This window comes from Stigmatopora argus, chromosome 6 (assembly GCF_051989625.1).
Source record: "Stigmatopora argus isolate UIUO_Sarg chromosome 6, RoL_Sarg_1.0, whole genome shotgun sequence".
In the NCBI taxonomy this organism is placed as follows: domain Eukaryota; kingdom Metazoa; phylum Chordata; class Actinopteri; order Syngnathiformes; family Syngnathidae; genus Stigmatopora; species Stigmatopora argus.
In genome coordinates this window covers 2,424,467-2,451,339 of record NC_135392.1, presented here as the reverse complement: position 1 = coordinate 2,451,339, position 26,873 = coordinate 2,424,467, and the positions used below count along the sequence as shown (strand labels likewise).

At 37.7% G+C, this 26,873-nt stretch overlaps 2 protein-coding genes, 1 long non-coding RNA gene and 1 other non-coding gene across 4 annotated transcripts; 3 read left to right on the top strand and 1 right to left on the bottom strand.

Annotated features, from left to right (window-relative positions):
• The first annotated feature begins 301 nt into the window (after nucleotides 1-301).
• Nucleotides 302-1,292, top strand: LOC144075173 (guanylin-like). Its single transcript, XM_077601974.1, has 3 exons — nucleotides 302-370; nucleotides 874-1,066; nucleotides 1,222-1,292. The coding sequence occupies exons 1-3, from the start codon at nucleotides 302-304 to the stop codon at nucleotides 1,290-1,292; spliced, it is 333 nt and encodes a 110-aa protein (XP_077458100.1).
• An 810-nt stretch (nucleotides 1,293-2,102) lies between these two features.
• trnap-agg (transfer RNA proline (anticodon AGG)) lies at nucleotides 2,103-2,174 on the top strand. Its single transcript has one exon. It is a non-coding gene; the product is annotated as a tRNA-Pro (tRNA).
• A 172-nt stretch (nucleotides 2,175-2,346) lies between these two features.
• Nucleotides 2,347-19,815, top strand: LOC144075810 (uncharacterized). Its single transcript, XR_013300635.1, has 4 exons — nucleotides 2,347-2,439; nucleotides 6,492-6,605; nucleotides 16,196-16,272; nucleotides 19,668-19,815. It is a non-coding gene; the product is annotated as an uncharacterized LOC144075810 (long non-coding RNA).
• alpl (alkaline phosphatase, biomineralization associated) lies at nucleotides 8,509-19,832 on the bottom strand. The gene is made up of 12 exons (XM_077603222.1): nucleotides 19,687-19,832; nucleotides 16,955-17,078; nucleotides 16,741-16,860; nucleotides 15,154-15,269; nucleotides 14,908-15,082; nucleotides 13,433-13,608; nucleotides 12,383-12,523; nucleotides 12,041-12,110; nucleotides 10,894-11,028; nucleotides 10,631-10,822; nucleotides 10,441-10,560; nucleotides 8,509-9,296 (listed from the first exon to the last, which is right to left on the bottom strand). Exons 2-12 carry the CDS (start codon nucleotides 17,028-17,030, stop codon nucleotides 9,025-9,027), a joined length of 1,593 nt encoding a protein of 530 aa, XP_077459348.1. The 5' UTR covers nucleotides 17,031-17,078; nucleotides 19,687-19,832; the 3' UTR covers nucleotides 8,509-9,024.
• Between the last annotated feature and the right edge of the window lie 7,041 nt (nucleotides 19,833-26,873).

Here is a 26,873-nt window from a genome sequence, read left to right as displayed (position 1 = left end):
AGATAAAAAATGTAAAAACTCATTAGATTAATAGTACTACCGTATTTCTTGAACTATAAGACGCACCAGGCAAACAATGAAGAGGAAACATATTACATAAATATAAGTTGTAGTCAGAGTCTTATCACAAAGAATAATATCCCCTTGAGTGCTGTTCACACACACACATACACACACCTCCATTCCTCGTATAAATCAATGATTGGTAAGCCTTTACACGCCTTTTATAAACGTTGGAACGTCCTTACGAGAAGCACATAAGACGAAAAGTCCGCGTCTGAAAGCTTCGTCGTCTCCCGACATGAAAAGTGGGATCGCGCTTGTCTTCCTGCTGTGCATCTTCGGAACTGCTTTGTGCGTGCGGGTCAGGGTGAGTATTTATCTTGTTTGTTTTCTTAATATTTCAGGCAGAAAAGCAAAGTTATATTCCATTATATACTCATGAAATTGCCTCTTGTTAGAAATGCTGTGTAGATGATTTCATAAAATCCTGCTTTTTTCCACCATGAACAATGCAACGGTTTTCAATTAAGCTAAATTTTCGCACACCAAAATAGCGCTATTATGTTATGCTATTATGTTATGCTATTATCATAATATTTATCATTGCTACATATCTGAAATTAAGATCATCTTGGTGAAAAAGCCATCTATTTTTGCATGAATAATTTGAAGCGCCGTGTTGTTGCAGTTTAGAAAATATGCAAAGTCCAAAGGTCACAGCGAAAAAAAAATCAAACTCTGCTCGCATGTTTGCTTTGATTAAGAGTCCGACTTGACATTCCAAACAAGGCGTCCAATCAGACTTCTTCGTTTGCCCATTCAATTGATTGCACACTTTTGAACTTGATTTTTAACTTCCTCTCATCGCAGGATGGCAACAGAAGTTTCCCCTTGGAGGCAGTGAAGAAGCTGAAGGTGATGATGGGCGACGTCAGGGCGCCATTCGGGCCTCGGCTCGCTCGCACCGGCGCGTCGCCGGCCGTGTGCGCCGACCCCGCCCTGCCGCAGGTTTTTTATCCCGTGTGCCGAGGGCCCGGCGCCGCCGTGGTCTTCTCCAGACTTGGTATGCATCAACTGATATTCAGTGAGGGAAAGAAGCGGGCTAACTCCACTTTTGTCATTTTTCAAAATGGCAGCTATTTGACCAAATGGAGTTAGTCAAAATCTATAAAAATGACTTCATTCTAACAAAAAATATGCTTTTTTTGGTCTTTATAGTGAACGTTGTGGATTCTTTGGACCCGTGTGAGATATGCGCCAACCCTTCCTGTTTTGGGTGTCTGCAATAAGACCGACTTGGCGACCGGTCATTGCAAGGAACAACAGAATTATTCATCTTTTATGTTGCATTTTTTTTACATGCAGTTTATAGTTTAATAAAGAGTAGTATTTTTAACGATGAAATGTTGGTCCTATAATTTAGTGACCGTGTTGTATTGGTAATGTGTGTTTGCATACCATAGTTTGTGTTCTGTTATACAGTAATACCTTGACATACGAGGGCACCAACATACGAGAAATTTGAGGTACGAGTAAAATTCTGAACAAATTTTTGCCCATAAGATATGAGACAATTTTGAGATACGAGACAGTTGGGTGTCTATGATAACAGCGTGAAATTAGAATTAAGTTTAGTGTAAGGTAAGATTAAAACGTATTTTTAAGTGTTTGTATCGTAATCTAAGTTCATTTAAGTTAATTTTATGTTATGTTACGAGCGCGTTGCCGTCCAAAAAGTCTCTCTCTCTCTCCCCTATGTGCCCATTTTAGTATTAAAGATCATAACCACTAGATAGTCATTTGTTACTCTGTTAGTAGATGGTGAATTAGAACCAATAAAAATGTTTTTACCATTGTAACATCCTATTTTTTAAAAAAATTCAGAGGGTGGGAATGAATTAATTTGTATTTAGTTCATTTCAATAGGAAAATTTGATTTGAGATACGAGTAAATTGACATTCGAGCCTGGTCCCGGAACGCATCAAGCTCGTATCTCGAGGTATCACTGTAGTATTTACAATAAAACGTGTTTTCACACAGCTGACTATGGTTGTTGCATATTTATTTATATCCCTAAATGTCTTCGTCATGACCACGTGGCTCGTTGGTCTAGGGGTATGATTCTCGCTTAGGGTGCGAGAGGTCCCGGGTTCAAATCCCGGACGAGCCCTCACTTTTATTTTATCCTGTGTTAAAATGTAAATAAGGTTGGAGAAATGTATGCGAAATTGTGTTTTCAACGGTTTGACAACAAGCAAATCTGCTGTGGATTTAGAAGAGTTTATTCTGTCTGTTGTGCTTTTTGACCACCAGGGGGCAGTAGTGTCTTATTGATACATCCCCTCAGGGCAGTTCCCAGCTGTTGCAAATTGCAAGATTCCAACGGAGACCTGTTTATTGTCATTGAGGATCGTCTTATCAAGTTAACACGACAGGTGAGCGACATTCAATACTTTCTTCACATTAGGGGTGAGCTTGAGTCAATTGCAACTTTTCCCAGCAAACTTCGTGAACTACCAAAGTAAACTATAAGTAGTGGCACCTGCAGAAACGATTGAAAGGGGTGGCCAGCTGGGATTAATTAATATTTGGACTATTTCCCGTATTGGTGAGGGAGTGAGGGGGCAGTGTATTTTCCATAGTGGTGCATTTTATAAAATTGTAAAAATTTGCTCCAACACAAACATTTTTACTCAAACATTTTATTGAGGGTGGCCCGGTGGAGTGAGTGGTTAGCGCCTCAGCCTCACAGCTCTAGGGTCCTGGGTTCAAATCCAGGTCTGTCCACCTGTGTGGAGTTTACATGTTCTCCCTGGGCCTGTGTGGGTTTTCTCTAGGTACTCTGGTTTCCTCCCACATTCTAAAAACATTCATGGTAGGCTGATTGGACACTCTAAATTGCCCCTATGTACGAGTGTGAGTGTGAATGGTTGTTTGTCTCCTTGTCCCCTGCGATTGGCTGGCGACCGATTCAGGGTGTCTGGCCCGAAGTCAGCTGGGATAGGTTCCAGCACCCCCCGCGACCTTAGTGAGGATAAAGCTGTACAGAAAATGAGATGAGACAAACAAAATAAGCCAATTAAAAATTGTTAACAATAACATGGGACCCAAAACAAACAGTTGGTAAAGTGGTTGCCAAAAGTGCACTATGAAATAAAAATAATAATATTAATATACTGTTGAAATATTTTCAGATGATAAATTCTGAGGTTTTCAAGAATGACTCACTTGCGTTGCGTTATGACAATTCTGAACTTCTTTGGTAAAATCTCCCCAGAATCCTGTTCTTCAGAAAATTTCCTATTTCGACTCGTCACACGATAACGTCAACGAGTCTTGACGACTCGTAATTTTCCATTCTGCGTTAGTCATGTTTATTTATTTTGTGACTACTGGTGTTGTGGGATTTGAAGTCTCAATCCTGTCCCTCATCAAGTCAAAGTCAATATAAACTAAGTTCATTCTTGGAAGACTAAAAATAGAAGGTCAGTTTGACCGTGTAAAAAATGTCCCGGTCACTCGGTCGAAGTTCCAAAAATCCAAGCGCCACATCTTCTAATAGGAATATCTTTGTTGTTTTTAAATAGATATACAAGAACATCCCGGAAAACACCCTATCCAGTTCAGGGTCAAAAATAATAACACACACAACATGGAGAAAGCAACTCAAAAGCCAGGTTTTTCAGTCTAACGTTGGGGACTGGATCGACGGACGTAATACGTGGTCTGCATGACAGAAACCATGAATCCGTGGTTCTCAAACTGAAAAGGGTCATTAAATTGGTCTTTATTAGGCTGTCATAACATTAAATTTGGTGTAAGGCTAACAACACTGCTAACTGCTAACGGAAAAATTCAAACTAAGGATGGGCAACATTTTCACAGAATCGTGTTCTTCAGGATTTACGTCAACAGGTCTCGACTGCTATTTTCCATCAAGTCCAACGCCCCGTGCTGGCATCCTAACATTTGACTGCCCCCATGGTTTCATCTATGCAGATGCAAACAGCTATTTAAGTTATATCTATTACACAATTTCAACATCTCTGGATCTGTAAATTACTTTTGGATGTTCTTAGACACAAATATATCATATGAGTGTGTCAAAACTTGTATTGGCGGGACTTTAAATGCAAAATGTGTAGGTTTTTTTTTCATTCGACTGCTTCCACGGTTTCCTCTATGCAGATGCAAACCACTATTTAAGTTGTATTTATTGGACAATTCCAACATCTCCGGATCTGTAAATTACTTTTGGATGTTCTTAGACACTAATTTATCATGAGTGTATCAAAACTTGCATTGGTGAGACTTAAAATGCAAAATATGTCGTTTTTTTCTACCTTTAGTTCACGTGTCAAAGTGGCGGCCCGGGGGCCAAATCTGGCCCGCCGCATCATTTTGTGTGGCCCGGGAAAGTAAATCATGAGTGCCGACTTTCTGTTTTAGGATCAAATAAAAATGAAGAGTATAAATGTATATTAAATTTCCTGATTTTCCTCCTTTTAAATCAATAATTGTCATTTTTTAATCATTTTTTTCTGTGTTTTTAGTTCAAAAATCATTTTGTAAAATCTAAAAATATATTTAAAAAAAGCTAAAATAAACATTGTTTTAGATCTATAAAAAACTTAATATTCAGGGCTTTTAATCCAGATCTTTTAATCCATTTATTCATTTTTTTTTTAAATATTATATCTAAAATGGTCCAGCCCACGTGAAATCAAGTTGACGTTAAAGCGGCCTGCGAACCAACCCTGGTTTAGTTGAACATTCTTCGGCTTGTTAATCGAGTCGAGTCATTTATTATAGCAGATTTTTCTTCACGTCTTGGTCTGATTCCAAATATTTGTGGTTGAAACGTGCTTTACGTTCATAAATGCAACCCGAGTGAGCTGGGAAGTGAATCGTTGAACATTTCTCACCCTTACCACGAAAATAGGAAACGGGAATCAGGTTGCCTTCACACACACATGGACCGTTTGCTCTACTTCCCTGTAGTCTTTTCACCTCAACTTCATTTTCCCTTCAAAGTCGTCCTGCTGTTATTTGAGATAAGAAATCACACACACAACCGCGTGCGAGAATGACGGAAAACGAACCACCTCTTTTTTGGGAGGGCTTTCATGGGTTTATATGAGGTGACACAAAAGGATTGTCCCCCCTTTTCCACCCTTTCAATTTCACACTTTTCTACCTTCCACCCACATTTCTAGTGATATCGTCAATAAGGAATCCAACAACATTTGCTCTCCATCTGTGCAATTCAGTTTCACTGACGCACAAGTCCATTTTCTGACGAACATACGGAGTCCATCTTTTTGGTTTTGGTCGTTAAATCTAGCTCTTTAGGGTCAACCTGGACCGTGTTATTGTGATTCTGCCTCCAATTTGAACTTATATCATACCTGGCAACTTGACGTAGTGATGAGTTTGGTATTGAATCAAAAGTAAATGCATTTCCTTATTTTATTTTGAATTCCCATTAATTGGCGATTAAAAACGACAAATGCAACGTGGCACATATTTTTGCACACACACATAGGGCACACGTAAAAGTCTAAAATGTACTACAAAGTGGACAGCTTTCAGCCCTGGTAGAACGGGCTCTTGCCACCCGCCCTCTGGCGGACAGACACGAGTATTACATCTATACCGGCCACGGAGGGAGATATTTCATTTATTTTAAGACATTAATAAATCATTTCCTCATAATTGTCTCTCATTTTTGTGTGTTTCCTCACATCTTTCATACAAAATTGGTACACTTTGACCCATTTTAAAGGGTTTAGTTCACATGTGTCAAAGTGGCGGCCCGGGGGCCAAATCTGGCCCGCCAAATCATTTTGTGTGGCCCGGGAAAGTAAATCATGAGTGGCCGACTTCCTGTTTTAGGATCAAATTAAAATGAAGATTACAGATGTATATTCAATTTCCTGATTTTCCCCCTTTTAAATCAATCATTGTCATTTTTTAATCAATTTTTTCTCTGTTTTTAGTTCAAAAATCATTTTGTAAAATCTAAAAATATATATAAATAAGCTAAAATAAACATTGTTTTAGATCTATAAAAAACTTAATATTCAGAGCTTTTAATCCAGTTCTTTTAATCCATTTATTAAAAAATAATCTAAATATTATATCTAAAATGGTCCGACCCACGTGAAATCAAGTTGACGTTAAAGCGGCCTGAGTCTGACACCCTTGGTTTAGTTGGTAGTTGTGTGAGCACCATGGAACGAATTAGAGAATTTACATATAAAGTACACTTCTACTTACGAAATTTTCAAATTACGAAAAAAGTCTTGGAACCAACTCATTTCGTAAGTAGAGGTACAACTGTACTTTTCCGGATCAGTCTTAAGTTGCATTTTGAGATGCCATCTTTTTTCCATTTTTTTTCAGTTTTCAGGACTTATCATGTAAACATAAGGAAAGATTTTGACTTACCACAATCTTGCCTAACATCTCTCTTTCATTACTCTAGAATCCACCACTCTTTATCATCTCCTCAACGTCAGTCCTGACTCCTATCCAATGACGTGACCCGGCCGGATGAAGTCAAGCTGACCAACGTGAAAACCATGCAAAAAAAAATCATGTGAGTGACTTGCTGTGACTCGAAAAACTCTCTTACGGTTCTCAAGTATGACTTCCTAAGAAATGTGTCTGGCCGCCAAAACACTTTTTGAACCACTTCCAAATAAGCCTTGTGCTTTTAAATGCTCTTTCGCACGGAACTGGCGAGGACAATGTCGTCTCCGTGGGCCACACACACACTACTTCCTGTTGACTTTTGAGAAAATGCTTGGTGACGCTTGCAAGGTCAAAAAACAAACCGTGACGACTGAAAAGCTTCTAAGCGAGGCCGTCTTTTGTCGTAGACGAGACGAGATGAGCGCCGTTAGTCTTAGGCGGTTCGCTCATTAGCGTAAAAGACAAAAGCTCCCTTGTTTATACCCCGATTCAAAGCGGCGATTCATCACTCGGCGAAATGGAAGGGCGACCGCTCATCTTGGTAATTGGACTGCAATTAAACTCCCGGCTGTCGTCGAGAACGTAAACGGTGAAAGTCTTAAAGGGCGGACTTTAGGAGCGTTAATGGAATTGAATGTTAATTCAACCCGGCAAATACGATTTAGATCAAGGGTGTCAGAATCGGATTGATTCGCGGGCCGCGTTAACGTCAACTTGATTTCATGTGGGCCAGACCATTTTAGATATAATATTTAGATTTTTTTTTTAATAAATGGATTAAAAGAACTGGATTAAAAACCCTGAATATTCATATTTTATAGATCTAAAACAATGTTTAGCTTTTTTTAAAATATATTTTTAGATTTTACAAAAGATTTTTTAACTAAAATTCAATATTAGATTGGATTAGATAACTTTATTCATTCCGTTTTCGGGAAATGTCATTGTCACAGTAGCAAAGGGTGAGAATACAGACACAGCAAAAGACATTTTAGACATAAATAAATAGGTAATAAATAAATAAATATATAAATAAATAATTAGATAATGTTTATATATACATATAATAAAAAATCTTTTTTTTATTCATTAAAAAAAAATAAAAAAAATGTTTTCTTTTTTCTCTAATCATTTTTTTTCTAGGATCACAGGTGAAATGTATTAAAACTTTATTCACACTTTGAGTTTGACACCTGTGGTCTAATGAGTTTAGAGCAAGGGTGTCAGACTCGGGTTGGTTCGCGGGGCGCTTAAACGTCAACTTGATTTCACGAGGGCCGGACAATTTTAGATATAATATTTAGATATATTTTTTTTATAAATGGATTAAAAGAACTGGATTAAAATCCCCGAATATTCAGTTTTTATAGATCTAAAACAATGTTTATTTTAGCTTTTTTATATATTTTTAGATTTTACAAAATGATTTTTGACTCTTCATTTTTTTAATTTGATCCTAAAACAGAAAGTCAGCACTCATGATTTACTTTCCCAGGCCACACAAAATCATGCGGCGGGCCAGATTTGGCCCCCGGGCCCCCACTTTGACACCTGTGATTTAGATAGATAGTTTTTCTGTATAAAAGAGGCACACCGCAAACGTCCCAATGTTATTTATTTTTTTAGATAAAATAATGGAGAAAGAGAAACGAAATACTCGCATAACCATGAATAAAACAACATTACAGTTCAGAACCAAAAAGAGTTCAACAGTATACCATATTTTCTCGCATATAAGCCGCATCCGTGTATAAGCCGCACCCTTAAAACTGCCTTAAAATGGTTGAATTTTACAATTTATCTGGTATAAGACGCCCCCTGATTTCCAATTTTCACCTCCATGTTAATGCTTTTAATAGCGAGTACAAATGTTTTACTTTGAAGGGAAAATCTTTTGATTTGAAAGAGGAAATGGAAGAAGAACCAAGCGAGGACTGGAGTTGATTATTTTTGCTAATGATGACCAAAATACAGAAAACGCTGTCGCTTTAACGTCACTTATTACATATAATGTATAATTGAAGCCGTTTGAACATTCAGAAATGTTTTTATTGGACACCTGAAGTAAATTATCAAACCATCGACTTCCCGTCATTCAGCACAAAAATTTAACGCTCACATTCCAGACAAATCAAAACAAGAGAAGGAAAATTACAAAAAAAATAAGACATTTTGGAAGACACTTTGGCCTTCTGGAGAAATATTTGACAAGTTTGCTACAAATTTAGCAAAAGCATTGTTCAAAAGTCTTATAAAAGTGAACAGACTTTAAAAACACTTGGCCCATTTTTTTTACATTTTATAACAGGGTGTAACTTTGGTTGCTGACATTGACACATGGATGGATGTTTAGCTTGATATTTTGACGAATGATTCGTCTTGTGCGACTTCAGTGCATATCGATTTTGCGTGAATCGGATTCATAAACTCCGGAAATAGGCCCATTTTGAGAGAAAATTGAGAATAAAAAATGTGTTACTATATAGATTGATTTAAGAAGCTTTAAAACTGGGAGCAATAGCGGTAAAAAATTTGCTTTGCCGTCAACATAGAAATCGTACGACAGCCAGCAGAGTAACAAAGCTTGACAAAACGGGGCGCTGGGCGTCGTCAAAAATGGAAAATTCTCGCGAGCAGTGGCCCTTGTTGCTACCGATGCAGGCCGCGTACGCCATGACGTGTGGGATGTAGTTTTGCTCGTGCACGCCGTGAAAAAGGTGAGCTAGCGGGCCCTTGGCGAACACGGGGACATCCTCGCCGCTGTGCGTCTCGGACTTCAGCGGGACGGCTGATTGGGCCTGGTAGAGGGCGTTATCTGGGTAAAAGAAAATGGTGGGTCACAAAAGAACTCCAAAATATTTGTGCGTAAGTTGCAATGGACATGTGGAAATATTTGTGTGAGAAATAAGTGATTTTTAGCAGAACCTACATGTTTTAGGATTTTTTTAATATGGATTTTTTTTCTACCGGATTTTCTCGCATATTAGCCGCCTCCACGTATAAGCCGTACCCTTAAAATTCCCTTAAAATTGTTGAATTTTACAATTTCTCTCGTATAAGCCGTCACCTGATTCACAATTTTCAGCTCCATATTCATGGTTTTAATAGGGAGTTCAAATGTGTTACCGTATTTTCTCACATATAAGCCGCCTCTGCGAAAAAGCCGTACCCTTGAAATTCCCTTAAAATTGTTGAATTTTACAATTTCTCTCATATAAGCTGCCCCCTGATTCACAATTATCCGATCCATATTCAGGGTTTTAATAGGGAGTTCAAATGTGTTACCGTATTTTCTCACATATAAGCCGCCTCTGCGAAAAAGCCGTACCCTTAAATTGCCTTCAAATCATTGATTTTTACAATTTCTCTCGTATAAGCCGCCCCGTGATTCATAATTTTCAGCTCCATATCCATGGTTTTAATAGGGAGTAAAAATATGTTACTTCGAAGGGAAAATCTTGATAAAAATCATCGCACGTGGTATTTCTGAGATTCTGTATAAATCGATTTCTGGATTGCACATTCCTAAATGGCGTTGCCTGCACATAGACAAATTCAAAAAGGGAGTCATGTGAGCAGTACACGTTTTATGCTAGATGTGTTTTTTAAACAGAATTTCCTTCATAGACGTCAAAATAAATTTTGTTAAGCGTTTTATCCATTTATCTTTTCTCTATTTTGAAATAAATGACCGTATCGGCCGCATTGTCTTGCGTCATGGCGTCATGGCGCAATGGCGTTATGGCGTTTCGTCTTTGTCAACTTGCAGTTTCATGCATTTCAAGTCTAATTTGTGCGCATATAAGCCGTACCCTCGATTCCGTCTTTTTTTTGCGATACATACAGCGTATATGCGAGAAAATACGGTAATCTAAAGGGTGGGACGTAGAATTTCCTTCAATTCTGGAATGAACCACAGGTCTATGTGGCGGGGAGATTCGTCCACCTCGCATACCTACCATAGTCAACATAGGTGATGTTCTCCCTTGCACCGTTGACCAATTTATAACCCGGGCCGTTGCCGTACGTGATGGTCGTGTAGGGCTTATGATCTACATCGCTCACCTCGGGCGCCAAACCTGAAGAAAAAGATGCATTCAGACAATTGCAGAAGGTGTAGAAATTTACATTTTTCAATTTTTGGTCTACCGAAAATGCTGTTTCCCCTCCAAGAGTAGCCTCCAAAGCTAAACACGTGCGAGTGGTCGGCGGTGACGACGGTCAAGGTGTCAAAGACGCTGGTCAGGAGGTCCGCACGACCGATGGCTCGGTCCATTTCCACGGCATCGTGCAGAGCGAGCTTGGCCAAACTGCCGTGGTGACCGTGATCGATACGACCGCCTGAAGGTTGGGTCGGAAAATGAAAATCTTATTCGCTCAAGAACTTTGCCGCCATTCTAAATAAAACTCACCTTCTACCAGCAAGAAGTATCCTTTGGGGTTCTTCCGCAAGATCTTGATGGCAACCTCCACCATTTCCGTGAGTGACGGATCGGTCTCTCGGTTTCTCTCAAATTCAAACATGAGATCCGATGGTTCGAAGAGACCTAAAAGGGGGGAAGAATGGAAAAAAAACATACATACGTTGCAATTGAGTATTAGACGCAGTACAAGCCAAACTATGAAAAAAAATGGAATTACAGTGGTACCTTGACATACGAGTGGCCCGACATACGAGAAATTTGAGATACGAGTAAAATTTCGGGCAAATATTTATCTTGAGATACGAGACAAATTTTGATATAGCGGACTCGAGAGGCTGCTCATAAGAACATCATGGCCACTGTCTTTCTGGTCGCAACTCCCTCTTTGCAATGTCTCTACGAGCACTGGGCAGAGCATTGCATTTTTTCAGTGTTTTTTTCCCCGTTAGTCAGTGCGAATGGCGGAGCTTTTTCGCTAATACGAGAGGAGTATATATTACTTCTTGTTGGCAAGTGGTGGTGCGTTATCCTATTGTGAGAACATTTGTGTGCATCATTTTGGGAATATTTTGAAGGGAAGACAAAAGCAAACAACCCTCGATAGGTTGCATCTGAAAGTCAGGGTGGAGGCGGGGCCAATAGAGTCAAGAAAGGTATCAAAATTTAAAAGAAAATTAGAATTAAGTTTAGTGTTATGTTCGATTAAACTTATTTTTGAGTGTCTGCATCGTAATCCAAGTTCATTTAAATTTGTTTGTTACGTTACGAGCATGTTGCCGAGCAAAAAGCCTCTCCCCCCTTCGAAATCTGTATGATTTTAGTACTATTAAACACATTTTAGTACTATTAAACCACTAGTTATTTGTTACTTTGTTAATAGTTGGCGAATTGGAACAAATAAAAATGTTTTTCCAATCCAATATCCTGTTTTGGGTGTTTTTTCAGGGGGTTGCAACGAATTCATTTGTTTTTAGTTCATTTCTATGGGAAACGTTCGTTTGAGTTACGAGAAAATCGACATACGAGCTGAAGCTCGTATCTCAAGGTACCACTGTATAGTGCGGAAAATGCTGCACTTTAAATTTAATCGTAACCCTGAGATAAAGTTACCCAAAAAAATACATATCAAACTCACCGAGTAAGTAATCAACATTAGCGGGGTTGAGCGATAACAGCTGACGCTTGTTCCACACGTAATGGCCTTTCTGCACAACAAGAAAAAACATGAATATTAGATATCATTTGAATATCCATATTAATATTTCAGTTCATATTTTGGCTGCCATTGCCGAAACTAGACATCGGGGTTGGCAACAATTGAACTTTCAAAATGGAATGCACGGTTAATTTTGACAGTGAAACTCGCGTCACTAATAAGCAACTTTTGTATCTAGGCGCCATATTAACGTTATTTTTTTAAAATCCCAACATCAAACTTGGATTTTCAAACTTAACTTGGAACCAACGGTCTTTTTACCTTGCTTTGGGTTTTGTCGATCCACTCCTGCACCAGGTTCCGACCGTCATTACGTGTCCCGTTGTGGTTACCGACATCCGGGTACTCCACATCTGACGTGTTTTTGGGGAACATGTACTTTCGACCACCGCCCATCATAACCTGAAAAACCACAACATGGAAATAATTCTTCGAATCGCACTTTGAACTCAAAGAGTTTAGGTTTTAAGTGCAGCCAGTCATACTTTAACTACATGGACAGGTACTAATCCTTTTTTTCCTGGCAATGGGACTCTAAACTCATTAGAACACAGGTGTGAAACTCAAAGCATGAATAAAGTTTTTCACTTGTGCTCCTAGAAAAAAAAGGATGATTTGAGAAATCAGAAAACATTTTTTTTTCATTTTCTCAAATTTTATATAATATTAAATATTTAGTCATGAATAAATATAATATTTTCATTATTTTATTTCTTAAATAACAAATAAATATTATTTATATATTTATTTATTTATTAACATATTTATTACCTATTTATTTGCATCTAAAATGTATTTTTCTGTGTCTGTATTCTCACTCTCTTGCTACTGTGACAATGAAATTTCCTAAATACGAGATGAATAAAGTTATCTAATCTAACCTAATATTGAATTTGTCATTTGAATAATATAAATCCAGTAATACCTTGACATACGAGTGCCCCAACATACGAGAAATTTGAGATACGAGTAAAATTCCGAGCAAATAAACGTTGATTTGAGATACGAGTAAATCAGCATACGAGCTCGGTCCCGGAATTCATAAAGCTCGTATCTCAAGGTATTACCGTAAACCAAAAAATAGCATAAATTAAAAAAATATTTACAATTTTCATTAAAACAGAAACAAAATATGAAAATACTTAATTCTCCTCTTTTTTACTTTTATATTGAATAACGTGAATGAATAAAAAGGAAATGAGAAAACAATTGCTCCACACATTTTTAGCCAGTTTCCAGTAAAAAATAAAAGTTTACTGAAATAATGACAATAAAATAGGCAGAATAATTATTCCTCTTATTAACACTTACGTCAATATTGTGGATATTTTCAAAGAGTTGCCTGGCGATGTCTTTGCAACCGGCCTCCAGCGCCTCGGCGGGCATCTCGTTGTCCGAGTACCAGTCTCGACTCACGCTGTGGGCGTAGGCGGCGCTGGGCGTGGCGTGCATGATGCGAGTGGTGGTCACGATGCCCACCGACTTGCCTGAAAACGAGAAACATTGTGAGCCACGTGTTTTGTGCTAAGCTAATGACACTTAATTATACCTTAGCGAAAAGTAACTATGATATACTTTTGCACACACAGTCTTTACATAACTGAAGATGGGTGGAGACTTACTTCAATGTTAAACTGAGGCTACGAAATTACAGGGATAGCGACATACTCGATGGTTTTTGGTGCTGAGTGGAAACATAAGCTTAAGATATTTGTGTACATTCAACCACGTGAACCACATTTGATCCCTCCGAGTACAATTTCATTTCATGAGCATCTAAATAAGCACATTCAATAACATTTAGTCAAATAAAATACATTTCTACACAAAAAAGCACTTATTTTTCGTCGTTATGGGTAGCCATCTTGGGAAGGGACTTCTTTAAAGCATCGTTTTTAACGTTTTTAATCTCCAATACTACATATTAAACCGCATTTATGTGTTATTTCTTCGCATTGACCAATCCCTGCATTTTAATCTTATTATGGGGCCTCTTCTGATACTAGTACAGGTATCAGTGCAACAGTCATTATATCACATTTACCGTAATTTCTCGCATATAGGCCGTATTTGCGCCAAAAAATGATGACTGAATCCAGGGTACGGCTTATATGCGCATAAAAAGACGACATGCACGAGACTGCAAAGTGACAAAGATGAAACGCCATAACGCAAGACAATGCGGCCAATAGGGTCATTTATTCCAAAATAGAGAAAAGATAAAATGCTAAACAACATTTATTTTGACGTCTATGAATGATTTTCAAGAAAAAAACGTATCTTGCATAAAACATGCAAAAACTCACTTATTGTGCCTGCCATTGCTCACTCAGATTCGGACACACTTCCTGGTTGTACTGGTCACGTGACTTCCTTTTTAAATTTGTCTACGTCCAGGCAACACCCTTTCGGAATGCGCAATCCAGCAATCGATTTACACAGTATCTCAGAAATACCACGTGCGATGATTTTTATCACGATTTTCCCTTCAAAGTAACACTTTTGTTCTCCCTATTAAAAACATGGATATGGAGGTGAAAATTGTGAATCAGGGGGCGGCTTATACGAGAGAAATTGTGAAATTCAACGATTTTAAGGCAATTTTAAGGGTACGACTTATACGCGGGGCGGCTAATATGCGAGAAAATACGGTGAATGAAACACCACAGTGATCATGAAAATTGAACGATTTAGCTTAAGGTCGAACTGTCTTATATTAAAAAGCCACTGAAAGAATAACGAAGCAAACAAACTAGACAGTCAGTCCACTTGTAAGCAGAGCCTACCTTCGTCTTTGGCCCATCTGAGGATGGATGTGACCTCGTTTCCGTGCGTGGTGTTGCACTGGAGACGAACGGCGTTGGCGCTCACGCCTACCGTGCCAGCGTTGGCTTTGACACCGCACAGGAAAGCCGTGGCCGTGCCGGCGCTGTCAGCCACCTGCGCATCCGTGTTGTACGTCTGCGCATATCACGTTAAAGAGGTCAGGTTAGTATACAGGTTTTAGTTTTGGGTAAAGCAACGTGGATCACCTTGGACAAAGCCACGTGGGGGAACTTGTCCATCTCCAACACGGTTTCCTCGCCAGGCTGTCCGTTCAGCTGACCCTTCAATATCCGGGCGGCCGTTACCGTGGGAATGCCCATCCCTTGAAATGCCACAAACAGGTCAACCGTTAAAAAATACATTTGTTTTGGCCTCATGGTGGATTCCGATCAATTAACATGTACAGTCGTACCTCTACTTACGAAATTATTTGGTTTTAAGGCTTTTTTCGTAACTTGAAAATTTCGTAAGTAGAGGTGTACTTTATATGTAAATTCTCTCATTCGTTCCACGGTCCTCACACAACTACCAACTAAACCCTTTAAAATTGGTCAAAAAGTTCCAATTTTGTATGAAAGATGTGAGAAACACACAAAAATGAGAGAAAATTATAAGGAAATGATTTATAAATGTCTTAAAATAAATAAAGCATATGAAAATGTGCCCTGCCCCGCTGAAATAGTTCCCTCCGTAATGGGAGATGCAATACCCGTGTTTGTCCGCCAGATAGCGACAAGAGCCCGTTCTACCAGGGCTGAAAGTTGTGCACTTTGTAGTACATTTTAGACTTTTGCGTGTGCCCTATGTGTGTGTGTGTTTGAAAATAAGTGCCATGTTGCATTTGTACAGTTTTGAATCGCTTAATAAGGGGAATTTAAAAAAAAATAACGGATTAGGAAATATGTTTACTTTTTGGGGGATTTCGTAACTTGGATGTTTTTCGTATCTCAAGTCACTGATTTGCATGTAAAAAAATGATTTGTAACCTGAAACTTTCGTACCTAGAGGCATTCGTAAGTAGAGGTATGACTGTCTATTAATTGATGAACGGAGTCACACACTAAAGATCTTTGTTTTCTTTGAAAGAGGAAAAATGATGAAAGTCGCTCATTGTTTGTACGTGAATAAGCAAAGCGGACAGGAATGTCATGATGTGGCCCGAGTCCAAAAATGGCAGCCTAGGGGCCCCCATTCAAGACTCCCGTTATTGTTCCATTGACAAGCATGTGACCTTGTTTGCTTTTCTAGTTTTCATTGGATGACGCCAGAGGAGATGAAGACGTTCGTGGATTTGGCTTGTGATTGGCCGTGAAATCAAGCGTTTGGTAAGCGAAACTTCTTCCATTTTGGCTCACTTTTCGCGGGCCGCTTTAACGTCAACTCGATTTCATGTGGGCCGGACCATTTTAGATATAATATATAGATTTTTTTATATAAATGGATTAAATGAACTGGATTAAAGGCCCTGAATATTCCGTTTCTTATATATCTAAAACAATGTTTATTTTAGCTTTTTTAAATATATTTTTAGATTTTACAAAATGATTTTTGAACTAAAAACACAGAAAATATGGTTTAAAAAAATAGCAATTATCGATTTAAAAGGGGGAAAAATCAGGAAATTTAATATACATCTATACTCTTCATTTGAATTTGATCCTAAAACAGAAAGTCGGCACTCATGATTTACTTTCCCGGGCCACACAAGATGATGCGGCGGGCCAGATTTGGCCCCCGGGCCGCCACTTTGACACACGTGATCTAACATGTTAATGATTGATTGATTGATTTACCATCTCCAAGGAACATGATGAGGTTCTTGGCTTTGTTCTGGTTTAACCGTTGCTGATTGAGAGCGTTGTTTAGGGTCCGTTGAGCCCATGATCTCCAGAAATTGGGATCCTTTTCTTGCTCTAATGTATTAGCAGACAAATAAGTTGAGCTTTATGCTGAGTTTTTGAAGTAAATAATTGGACAAGAGAAATGATGGTGTGGTTCCCAACTTACCAGGGAAGCCTTGCCCCGAACACGGCGCTGCTAACCGACTACAGCAAATGATGGCGAGCAGCAAAGCGCACTTCATGTTGATCACTTCGACTATTTGGTTTTAGATAACGGCATGGACGCTTATCTGCAAAAACAGAGAACCACAGAATAAGAAGAATAGGAATGTACAATCTACAAAGACATTGCAAACACATTTTAATGAACATTTTAGTATAGCAGAAATTGTATTTACATTTTATTTTAGAAACGATACTTTCCCGTGTGACGGAAAATGTCTTCACTAAAATAATCTCATCTCATTTTCTGAACCACTTTATCCTTATTAGGGTCGCGGGGGGTGCTGGAGCCTATCCCAGCTGACTCCGGACAACCATACACACTCAGACTCATAGCTAGGGGCAATTTAGTGTTAGCCAGCTAGCCTAGCATGCATGTTTTTGGAATGTGGGAGGAAACCGGAGTACCCGGAGAAAACCCATGCAGGCCCAGGGATAACATACACCACATGTGTCAAAGTGGCGGCCCGGGGGCCAAATCTGGCCCGCCGCATCATTTTGTGTGGCCCGGGAAAGTAAATCAGGAGTGCCGACTTTCTGTATTAGGATCAAATTAAAATGAAGAGTATAGAGGTATATAAAATTGCCTGATTTTCCCCCTTTTAAATCAATAATTGTATTTTTTTAATCCATTTTTTCTGTGTTTTTAGTTCAAAAATCATTTTGTAAAATATAAAAATATATTTAAAAAAAAAAGCTAAAATAAACATTGTTTTAGATCTATAAAAACTGAATATTCAGGGCTTTTAATCCAGTTCTTTTAATCCATTTATAAAAAATATATCTGAATATTATATCTACCACATCCTAAATTGATGAATGTAGATCCTTGTTGCAGTTCCATATTTGACCACTAGTCTTACACATTGCTCCTTTAAAGTGGAAAATTGCGAATCTTAAGAAGGTCATGAAATAAAATAGCACAAGGGTATCACATGTTGAAATGGAGGAATTATTCAGCATGAAAAAGTGGTTGCAATGCTAACCGTCGCTAATAAAAACAGCCGCAAATCCTATATTTACCACACGAGCCACACCATAAAAATGCACACATTGCTAACATGCCTAACAAAAGTTCAGGCACCAGTCTGTGATTCCTATATTTCTTAGGCCAGCAGAGAAGGACTTGAAGGCCCTGACGGCACACCACTGCTTATTTATTACCTATTTATATTTCTAAAATGTATTGTTCTGTGTCTGTATTCTCACCCTCTTGCTACCGTGACAATGACATTTCCCAAATACGGGATGACTAAAGTTATCCAATCCAATGCACCCATCAAAAGAGCCACGTGTGGCTCCCGAGCCCTGACTTAAAGGGTCATTTTGCTCATTAAAAAATGTTGACCAGATCAAAACTACTTTTGCACTTTGAAGGCCAAGAACCAGCGTGTTGAACGGAGGTAATGAATGTTATTAGAGTCTTCCTATGCCTTCTGGTTGCCAAGTTTGGCCAACATCTGCTGGAAGGATATCTTAACAAACAGCAGGATGTTTGGTCTCAGACTTGGCATCCCCAAAGAAGTCATTGCAGTCACCTCGCCTCGCCGCGCCGGAAAGCGTTCACAACGGGAGCTTTTTCTAAAAGGTCTGCTCGGTCAGGCTTTCAGCTGCGATTATCCACACCCTCCCTTTTTTCTTCCCTGGCCTTTAAAGCTTTCAAGGTTGTTTTAATGGGATTGAGTTCCAAGAGGTTTAAGGGCCACAACAAAGCCGATTACCACCCGGTGATTGACTGCATACACACCCAATTTTACACTGCGGGGCGATTCTCTTTTGCGTGCTCGTACTACCAATTTCAGTCATGTTTAAGAAAGATCCAAAAATATGCTACTTTAAGACGGACAAGAAATAACGTGTTGAATTGACGTTTTCTGGTAGCATGTCAGAATGAGAAAAGCTCAATAAATGATGTAATTTGATCAATATTTAGCTTCTCTATTCTTACTGATTATACAAGAGCTGCAGTATTATAATATTATATTACGTAAATTATTATTTATAAAGCAAAACACTGCAAATCCAGTTATGAATAACCATTAGTGTTGTAGATGCAACCCGCACACGAGGGAATTGAACCCAGTCCTTTACAACAGCAGTGGTCCGCTCAAATTTAAACAATTAAAACTAGTATAACTTTTGGTTGAAAAAACCCCCACAAAAAATCAGTTTGGTAAATAATTGCAGTTTATTTTCTAAGTGTTGTGTGGGCTATTTAAAAACAAAAAAACCCTCAAAAATTCAGTTTGGTAAATAATTGCAGTTTATTTTCTTAGTGTTGTGTATGCTATTTAAAAAACCCAAAAAAACTACAATATAAAATGCAATATTCCACAAACTACTTTGATTTCCACACAAGATATTGATCGCAGATTGGTGTATATCCACATAATTAATTCAACTCACTTACGGAGATAGACGTGTAATACCTTTTTTTACCAGTAAGGGTTGGCAATGAATAAACAATTGGACTTCTACTCCCGACAAATTAAATTCCCAGTGGTCAATCATTGTCAGTGGCCCTGAAAAAGTTCATAGTGTCCACTATATTATCTATCTTTTCGGTATCTAGTGTGTCTAGATTAAGAGGCGTTTTGCCAATAAAGGAAGTGGCGCTCCATTCTACTTACAACAAAGCACGTCAATGCTCATTCTAGGCTAAATTTCTGGACCCACCTGACACGCTCAGAAGGTGCCCGGCCCCCCCATGGGCAGGGGGCTGGCTAACCTGCACATGAAGAAGCAAAGCAGAGCCACCACGGCGAGCAGAAGGAAAGCAGTCAGGCCAGTTGTTAAAATCACATGGAAGGTTATTTCAGTCATGTTTTTTAGCGTAAAGTCCAACTAAAGTGTCATTAATCCAGCCAGTTGCAAAATGCACCACCAAGGGAGCCTTCGGGATCCTGAAACGGGGATTAGGATTTACAGCGCTCACTCAAGTGACCTCCAAAAGCAACTCTGGATTGGTCAGATAATCGTAGGGTACCTGGAGGTTTGACCAATGAGCATTCAGACTCACAATGTGCTCCTCAAAGATTTTAGCATGCAACGCGTGTGTGTGGGTGATGGATTATTTGAGCAAAGGTTTTCAATTGGGACTTTGTACTTGGGGGGGACATGCTAGAGTTAGACCCTAGTGCACCATTAGATTAGATTAGATTAGATTAGATAACTTCATTCATCCCGTATTCGGGAAATTTCGCTGTCACAGTAGCAAGAGGGTGAGAATACAGACACAGAAAAATACATTTTAGACATAAATAAATCAGTAATAAATAAATAAATAAATGTGTGTTGCATGAAATATATATATATATATACACACACGTATACACGCATACACGCATACACGCATACACGCATACACACATACACACATACACACATTTATATATATATATATACACATACATATATATACATATATATATATATACACATATACACATATACACATATATACATATATACATATATATACACACATACATATATACATATACACATATACATATATATACATATATACATATACACATATATACATATACACATATGGGTCATTTTCACATAATTCAGCAAATAACGGTAAAGACACTTTCAGAAAATGAATAATTTACAAAATGCAATTCAAGCATTCTGATTATCTCTAATTAGCAACACTAGCACTGCCTGGAAATATCTTAGCTGGAACTTTAATGAAAACATAATTAATTAAAATTTAAAAAATATGGGTGAATATTTGGAATCTTTCCTTGTGCCTTTCTTTTCTGATATCGTTCCCTTTCTTTCTCTAAATATTTGTGATAGGCTCCAGGGTCATTTTTAATCTTCTCCCTGCATTTGCGCATCGCTGCAGCATTAGATTTTTTCGCAGGTGGCTTACCGCCTTTTTTCTTAAATGGATTCATGTTCTGGAAATTTTACAAATCAAAGCAGGAATTAGTATACACATAAACATAGCATAACATGTTAGCGTCATCTCTACATATCTGTTGTATATTTAAAAATATGTATTTCATCTCTACATATCTATTGTATACACCTTTTAATAACGGTAAAGACAAAATTTATTAACGGTAAAGACACAACATTCCACCTCAGCCTTTGACATTGGTAGATGGTATTTCTTGGCACTCAGTAAATGATAGTGTTCTGCATGCATACACCATGCCCAGTTCATTAAAAAGCAAAGTAATTATGTTCACCAAGTTTTTAGGACATCGGTAAAGACATGGAATTGTTACGACATTTCACAGGTATGGTCCTTACCTTGGTTTTAGTTTCATTCTCATGGCTTCTGCTTAGCTGGCGTTGACAATATGGCTGACAACATCCTGGTACTTCTCCCACACCAGCCACCTGGTGTATTTACTGTGAATTTTTTGGTGTATTTCTCATGTGATAACGGTAAAGACACACTAACTGATATGAAAGGTACATCAGTAAAACTGTTTGCAGTTGCAATTCTTTTGCATTTTTCTCAAAGACAACTTGAGTGAAAATACTATTGAAACAAATCTAAACAACACATTCTAAATAGAGACAAACAAATAAATCATAACCCGACTTTTCATTCCTATAAACTGTGACACTAGATTCTGGACATCTAACGGAGTGGACAAATTCAACATAAACTGGCTCTCAATGTATTTGTGTCTCAAATAGATTTCTCTTAAAATTGGTGCCAAATGTAGTATAATATGTGGCAAACAAAGCAGTAGTAATTAATTTTTATAACTTTGTAACACATAAAGGGAAAGTCCAGGGCCATATCTTTACCGTTATTTGCTGAATTATGTGAAAATGACCCATATATACATATATACATATACACATATACATATATACCTATATACATACATATATACACATACACAAACACACATATATATATATATATATATATATATATATATATATATATATATATATATATATATATATATATATATATATATACACACATGTATACATACGGTTGGTCTTAACATTCAGGCATTTCATGTCATCTATGTCATCTTTTTTTTTTTTTGCTGGTTACGAGTGTTGATTCAAATACTTTTTGTCTTATCAGAAAGATAACCAAACAAATGCAAATTTTTTGCAACATTGTACATTCCGAGAATTTTTTCTGGGGAATGGGAGTGAGTAAACTTGTTGTTTTCAGGGCACAATCAGAAAATTACATTGAACAAGTACAATAACTTAATATACTACTACCACTTGCAGAGCTCATACACAGTTATGTTTTTTTTTTGTAGTAAACGTGATTTTCACAAGCCAATTCCAAACTTTAAAAATAGTCTGTTTAATGCATTGTTATTTAAAACACATTATAATGAATTCTAATGAAAATCTTAACAGTCTATTGTGATATGACTCAACTTTACATGGTGCATCTTATGCATTAACTAGTATTAATTTGACTACCACATGGAAAATCAATCAACATCCTTTAAACAGGGAGTTTAAGGGTTTTTATCGGAATCCCATGTTTTGAATTCTGTTGCAATGATTCACTCTACCGCTCTGCCCATACAAATGAACCGTTAGGTAATAACACTATAATGACTAACAGCATGCGGCCAGTTTCCAACTCCAAAAGAAAATTCCTACATGTAAACTTTGAATCAACATCAAAGTTCAAAAACTGCATAGAAACCATCCTGATTTAAGTTTGCACAGGAAAAAAAGAAACCACTTTAAATGACTATATATACAACAAAACACGAGGTTACTGACATACTCCCACACAAAAAGTTATTTAGTTGCACTTACTGTAAAAAGGGATTCATCAATCCTTACACCTGAGTATTTCACTTTTTAATGGGAGTCCTTGTGATCGTTTTCCGTGCTTTTTTAGTTTAGCTGGGAGAGGTGGACTTATTATCCTCGGGCTTTTGGGTGGACGGTCTGCATGCAACCCGCGTGGAGGAGGGGGAAACACCCATACAAATAGCGGCGCTCAGCTGGGTGCTGGAAGGGTGCTTTTTGGAACAGCAGCGACCCCTGTTGGTTGGCTTGGTCAATTGGAACGCAGAGAAATAATGCAATATAAAAATGTTATTTGAATTTTTCCAGATTTATTTTTATTTCTACGATTGTGGAGGTCTTTGCACTGCTTAAAACACAAATATATTTTGTTTTAATTATTTCCACTTACTTTGACCAATTCCATCGTTTTGCAATTCTTAATATTATATAAATTTAAATATTATTTTAAAATATAGAGCAAGAACAATTGGCTACAATAATGCAAGCATAGATAAAATTCAACATTTGCACGTTTTTCCCCTCTATTACACTTAATAATACACAAATTTGTGTTTTATTCCTCTGATCAAACGTATTTGTTTTGGTTGGGATAAGGATGTCTTTCACTTATACCACAAATAACAATAACATTGTTTTTTAAAAAAGAAAAAAAAACGTAAGTATACATAACGTAACCTTATGTTATACATTGAAGTGCTTTTAAAAAAAATACATCGCGAATACTCTCAACAAAAGACTCATTAACGACTCGATAAACATATTTTCAAACGCTAATGAACTTCCTCCACTTCCGCAACTACTTCCGGTGTGACGTTATATGAACTATCTTGACTTTGTCGCGGAGGAAAGCAGCCTTGGATTGGCGAGCGAGAGAGCGAGGGGAGCTGGCTGTCTCCCCGCCTGTCGCCTCCTATTCCCCGCCTCCCCACTCTCCCACCTCCCGTCCCTCGGTCCACGAAAGACAACCGAACGAGTCACGACAGTGGACCATCTGACAGCGCAGTGAGTACAATTCTTCCCCCATTTGTATGCCGTGGAAAAAATCACTCACGTTTACTCGGGATTTTAACGGAATCGCCCAAAAACGATGCCGATTGCAACTTCCGTGGTGGGAGGCCGACGTGAAATCACGTGTGGCCGCGATTGTTTATTTCTGAGTCGAAAAGCGTCTCAATTTTTTACGTAAGACGTCGTACGACCCTGCTAAGATTACTTTTCGCGTAAGGACGCGCACGTGGGTTTAAATGGGGGTGTTATTTCACGTGATCTGAGGTAAGAACGTCTTTTAATTCGTTTGGAGAAAAGCAGTTTTGATTTCTTCAAAATTGGAGGATTGTTTTTGTGTCAACATGGTTTTAATTTACTTGATTTTTTTGGTTCAGGGTTTTTTAAAAATGGACTTTGAGATCATAATAAAGCGTTCCATCAGCGTAAACGTTGTCAGGAATGTTTGTTTTGGTTCATTTATTTGTTTACTGATCAAGCTTGTCATGTAAAACAATATCAGTTACCACAAAAAATGCTAATAATTCACTCCAAATAAAAAAAAATACTCATTAATCAGTACTTATTTCATGATTAATTCCATTTTGCTAACTACCACAACACATACTTTGAGATCTAGGTTGGGTGTGAATGAGTTAATAATAAAAATATCAACTAATGCACTCTATTGGGTCATATATTATTTTCAGAATATTCCAAATTTTTCATTGATTTCATGCGAGATGTTATTCTGCATTTATTTTGTACACTTTGGTCACTAAAACAAATATTCGTAATTAACAAAGAGCTTAAAGCTGTATTAATATTCCACTCGTTATTTTTGCAGCAGATAAAGACTATATGCATTTAGTATTTCTCTATATATTGTCATTCTATGTCATTTGCGTTCAAATTTCTGTTACATAAAGGATTACACCAACTTTACGTTTGCTTCTTCTGTTAGCTTTATGACATTTTGCATTCTAGTTAGCATTAAGCTATTATAAATTGTGTGTCATTTTCAGGAAGAATAAAAAAAAACCATAAAAATGCATACATATTTACTTGTATCACGACTTGGGTCAGACACTGCTCACCTCAGTGTCTGCCATTGATGGCACTAGGCGTCCAATTCAATTAAAGTGGGAGGGTGGCAGCAAATTAAAGTTCATTTCCTGCCACCCTTCCCCCTCAAACAGATTGGACGCCTACTAGTGATAAACAAATTAGAGCGAGACATGCATAAGTTCTCGTTTTTTACGCCGTCATGTGTCTACATCTCAAAAATAACATATTTAACAGCATTGACATGTTATTTCTTATGTCATTTTAGAGCTGTTTATTTAGTCAGTTCAAGAATTATATTCTTTAAATCTTTCTTGCAGTGCTTTATGGGTGAGGTGTGTCCTAATATGATAAGAGGGAAGTGATATTGCGTATATATTTTGAGGCAGTGATGCAACCATGTGGTTTGTCATTTTGCTTATCCTGCCAGTAAGGACGTATAAATATTGTTCCCACAAAAAAAACATGATAGGTGAGGACGTACGTTTCCGCATACACAATGATTGATTGGCATGATAGGGCACACACAAACAAATACACATCCGCATGAGCGACTTGTTTGCGTAGCGGTTATTCATTAGCGAAGCGTCTGGAGAACGTGTGTTAGAAAGCCACAACAAACCGCCGTACAGTGGGAAAGGACTCTTATCAATCAAAAATGTTATGACTGCAAAGTCACCAAAAGAAACAGCTTGTACTGATCATTTTATAAATAAAGTTGGTTCACATGTTACCGTAATTTCTCGCATATAAGCTGCCCCCGTGTACAAGTCGCCAGCCTTAAAATTGCCTTAAAATGGGTGAATTTTACAATTTCTCGCGTATAAGCCGCACCCCTGATTCACAATTTTTATTTTTCATATTCATGGTTTTAATAGGGAGTACAAATGTGTTACTTTGAAGGGAAAATTGTAAGAAAAATCATTGTACGTGGTATTTCTGAGATACTGTATGAATCAAAAGCAAATTATTAGGCTCAATATCATAAGGAAGTTATCCAGTAATTGTTATTTTCTTACTGCAAAACAGAAAATAACCACAAATTGTACATGTTAATTTGTCAACATATACTGGTTAACAAGAGTATAGCAACGCTGTAAGTCTGTAAGACCATTTTTATCGTTGCAAATGCGGCTATATGCGAGAAAATACGGTAAATCCCTGAAAAGGAACAACAAGCCTTGAAATCACATGCTAAAATCTTGAATTTTAGCATCCTTGCTAAATGCCCAGGCGTTATCATGCTAGCATCTAACATCACTGCAAGTCTTAAGCTGAACCCATGATTCAGTTTTTTGTTAAAAATGCGGCTTATATGCGAGAAAATACTGTAAATACCTGAAAAGAAACATCAAGCCTTGAAATGACATGCTAAAGCATGTGTCAAAGTGGCGGCCCGGGGGCCAAATCTGGCCCGCCGCATCATTTTGTGTGGCCCGAGAAAGTAAATCACGGGTGCCGACTTTGTGTTTTAGGATCAAATTAAAATGAAGAGTATAGATGTATATTAAATTTCCTGATTTTCCCTCTTTTAAATCAATCATTGTCATTTTTTAATCCATTTTTTTCTGTTTTTAGTTCAAAAATCATTTTGTAAAATCTAAAAATATATAAAAAAAGCTAAAATAAACATTGTTTTAGATCTATAAAAAACGGAATATTCAGGCCTTTTAATCCAGTTCTTTTAATCCATTTATATATAAAAAAATCTAAATATTATATCTAAAATGGTCCGGCCCACGTGAAATCAAGTTGACGTTAAAGCGGCCCGCGAACCAACCCGAGTCTGACACCCTTGTGCTAAAGTCTTGAACTTTAGCATCCTTGCTAACTGCCCATGCGTTATCATGCTAGCATCTAACATCTGTTCTTGTTCCTCTGTCCCAAATCTGATTGTTTGAAGTTTGATTTATTTAATTGTCAGCTTTTTATGAGCACAAAAGGAACAAAAAGGCCTTGAAATGACATACTAAAGTGCTTGAATTTTAGCATCCTTGCTAGGCAGGACATGGTCATTTTCTTTATTCCCAGGCGGT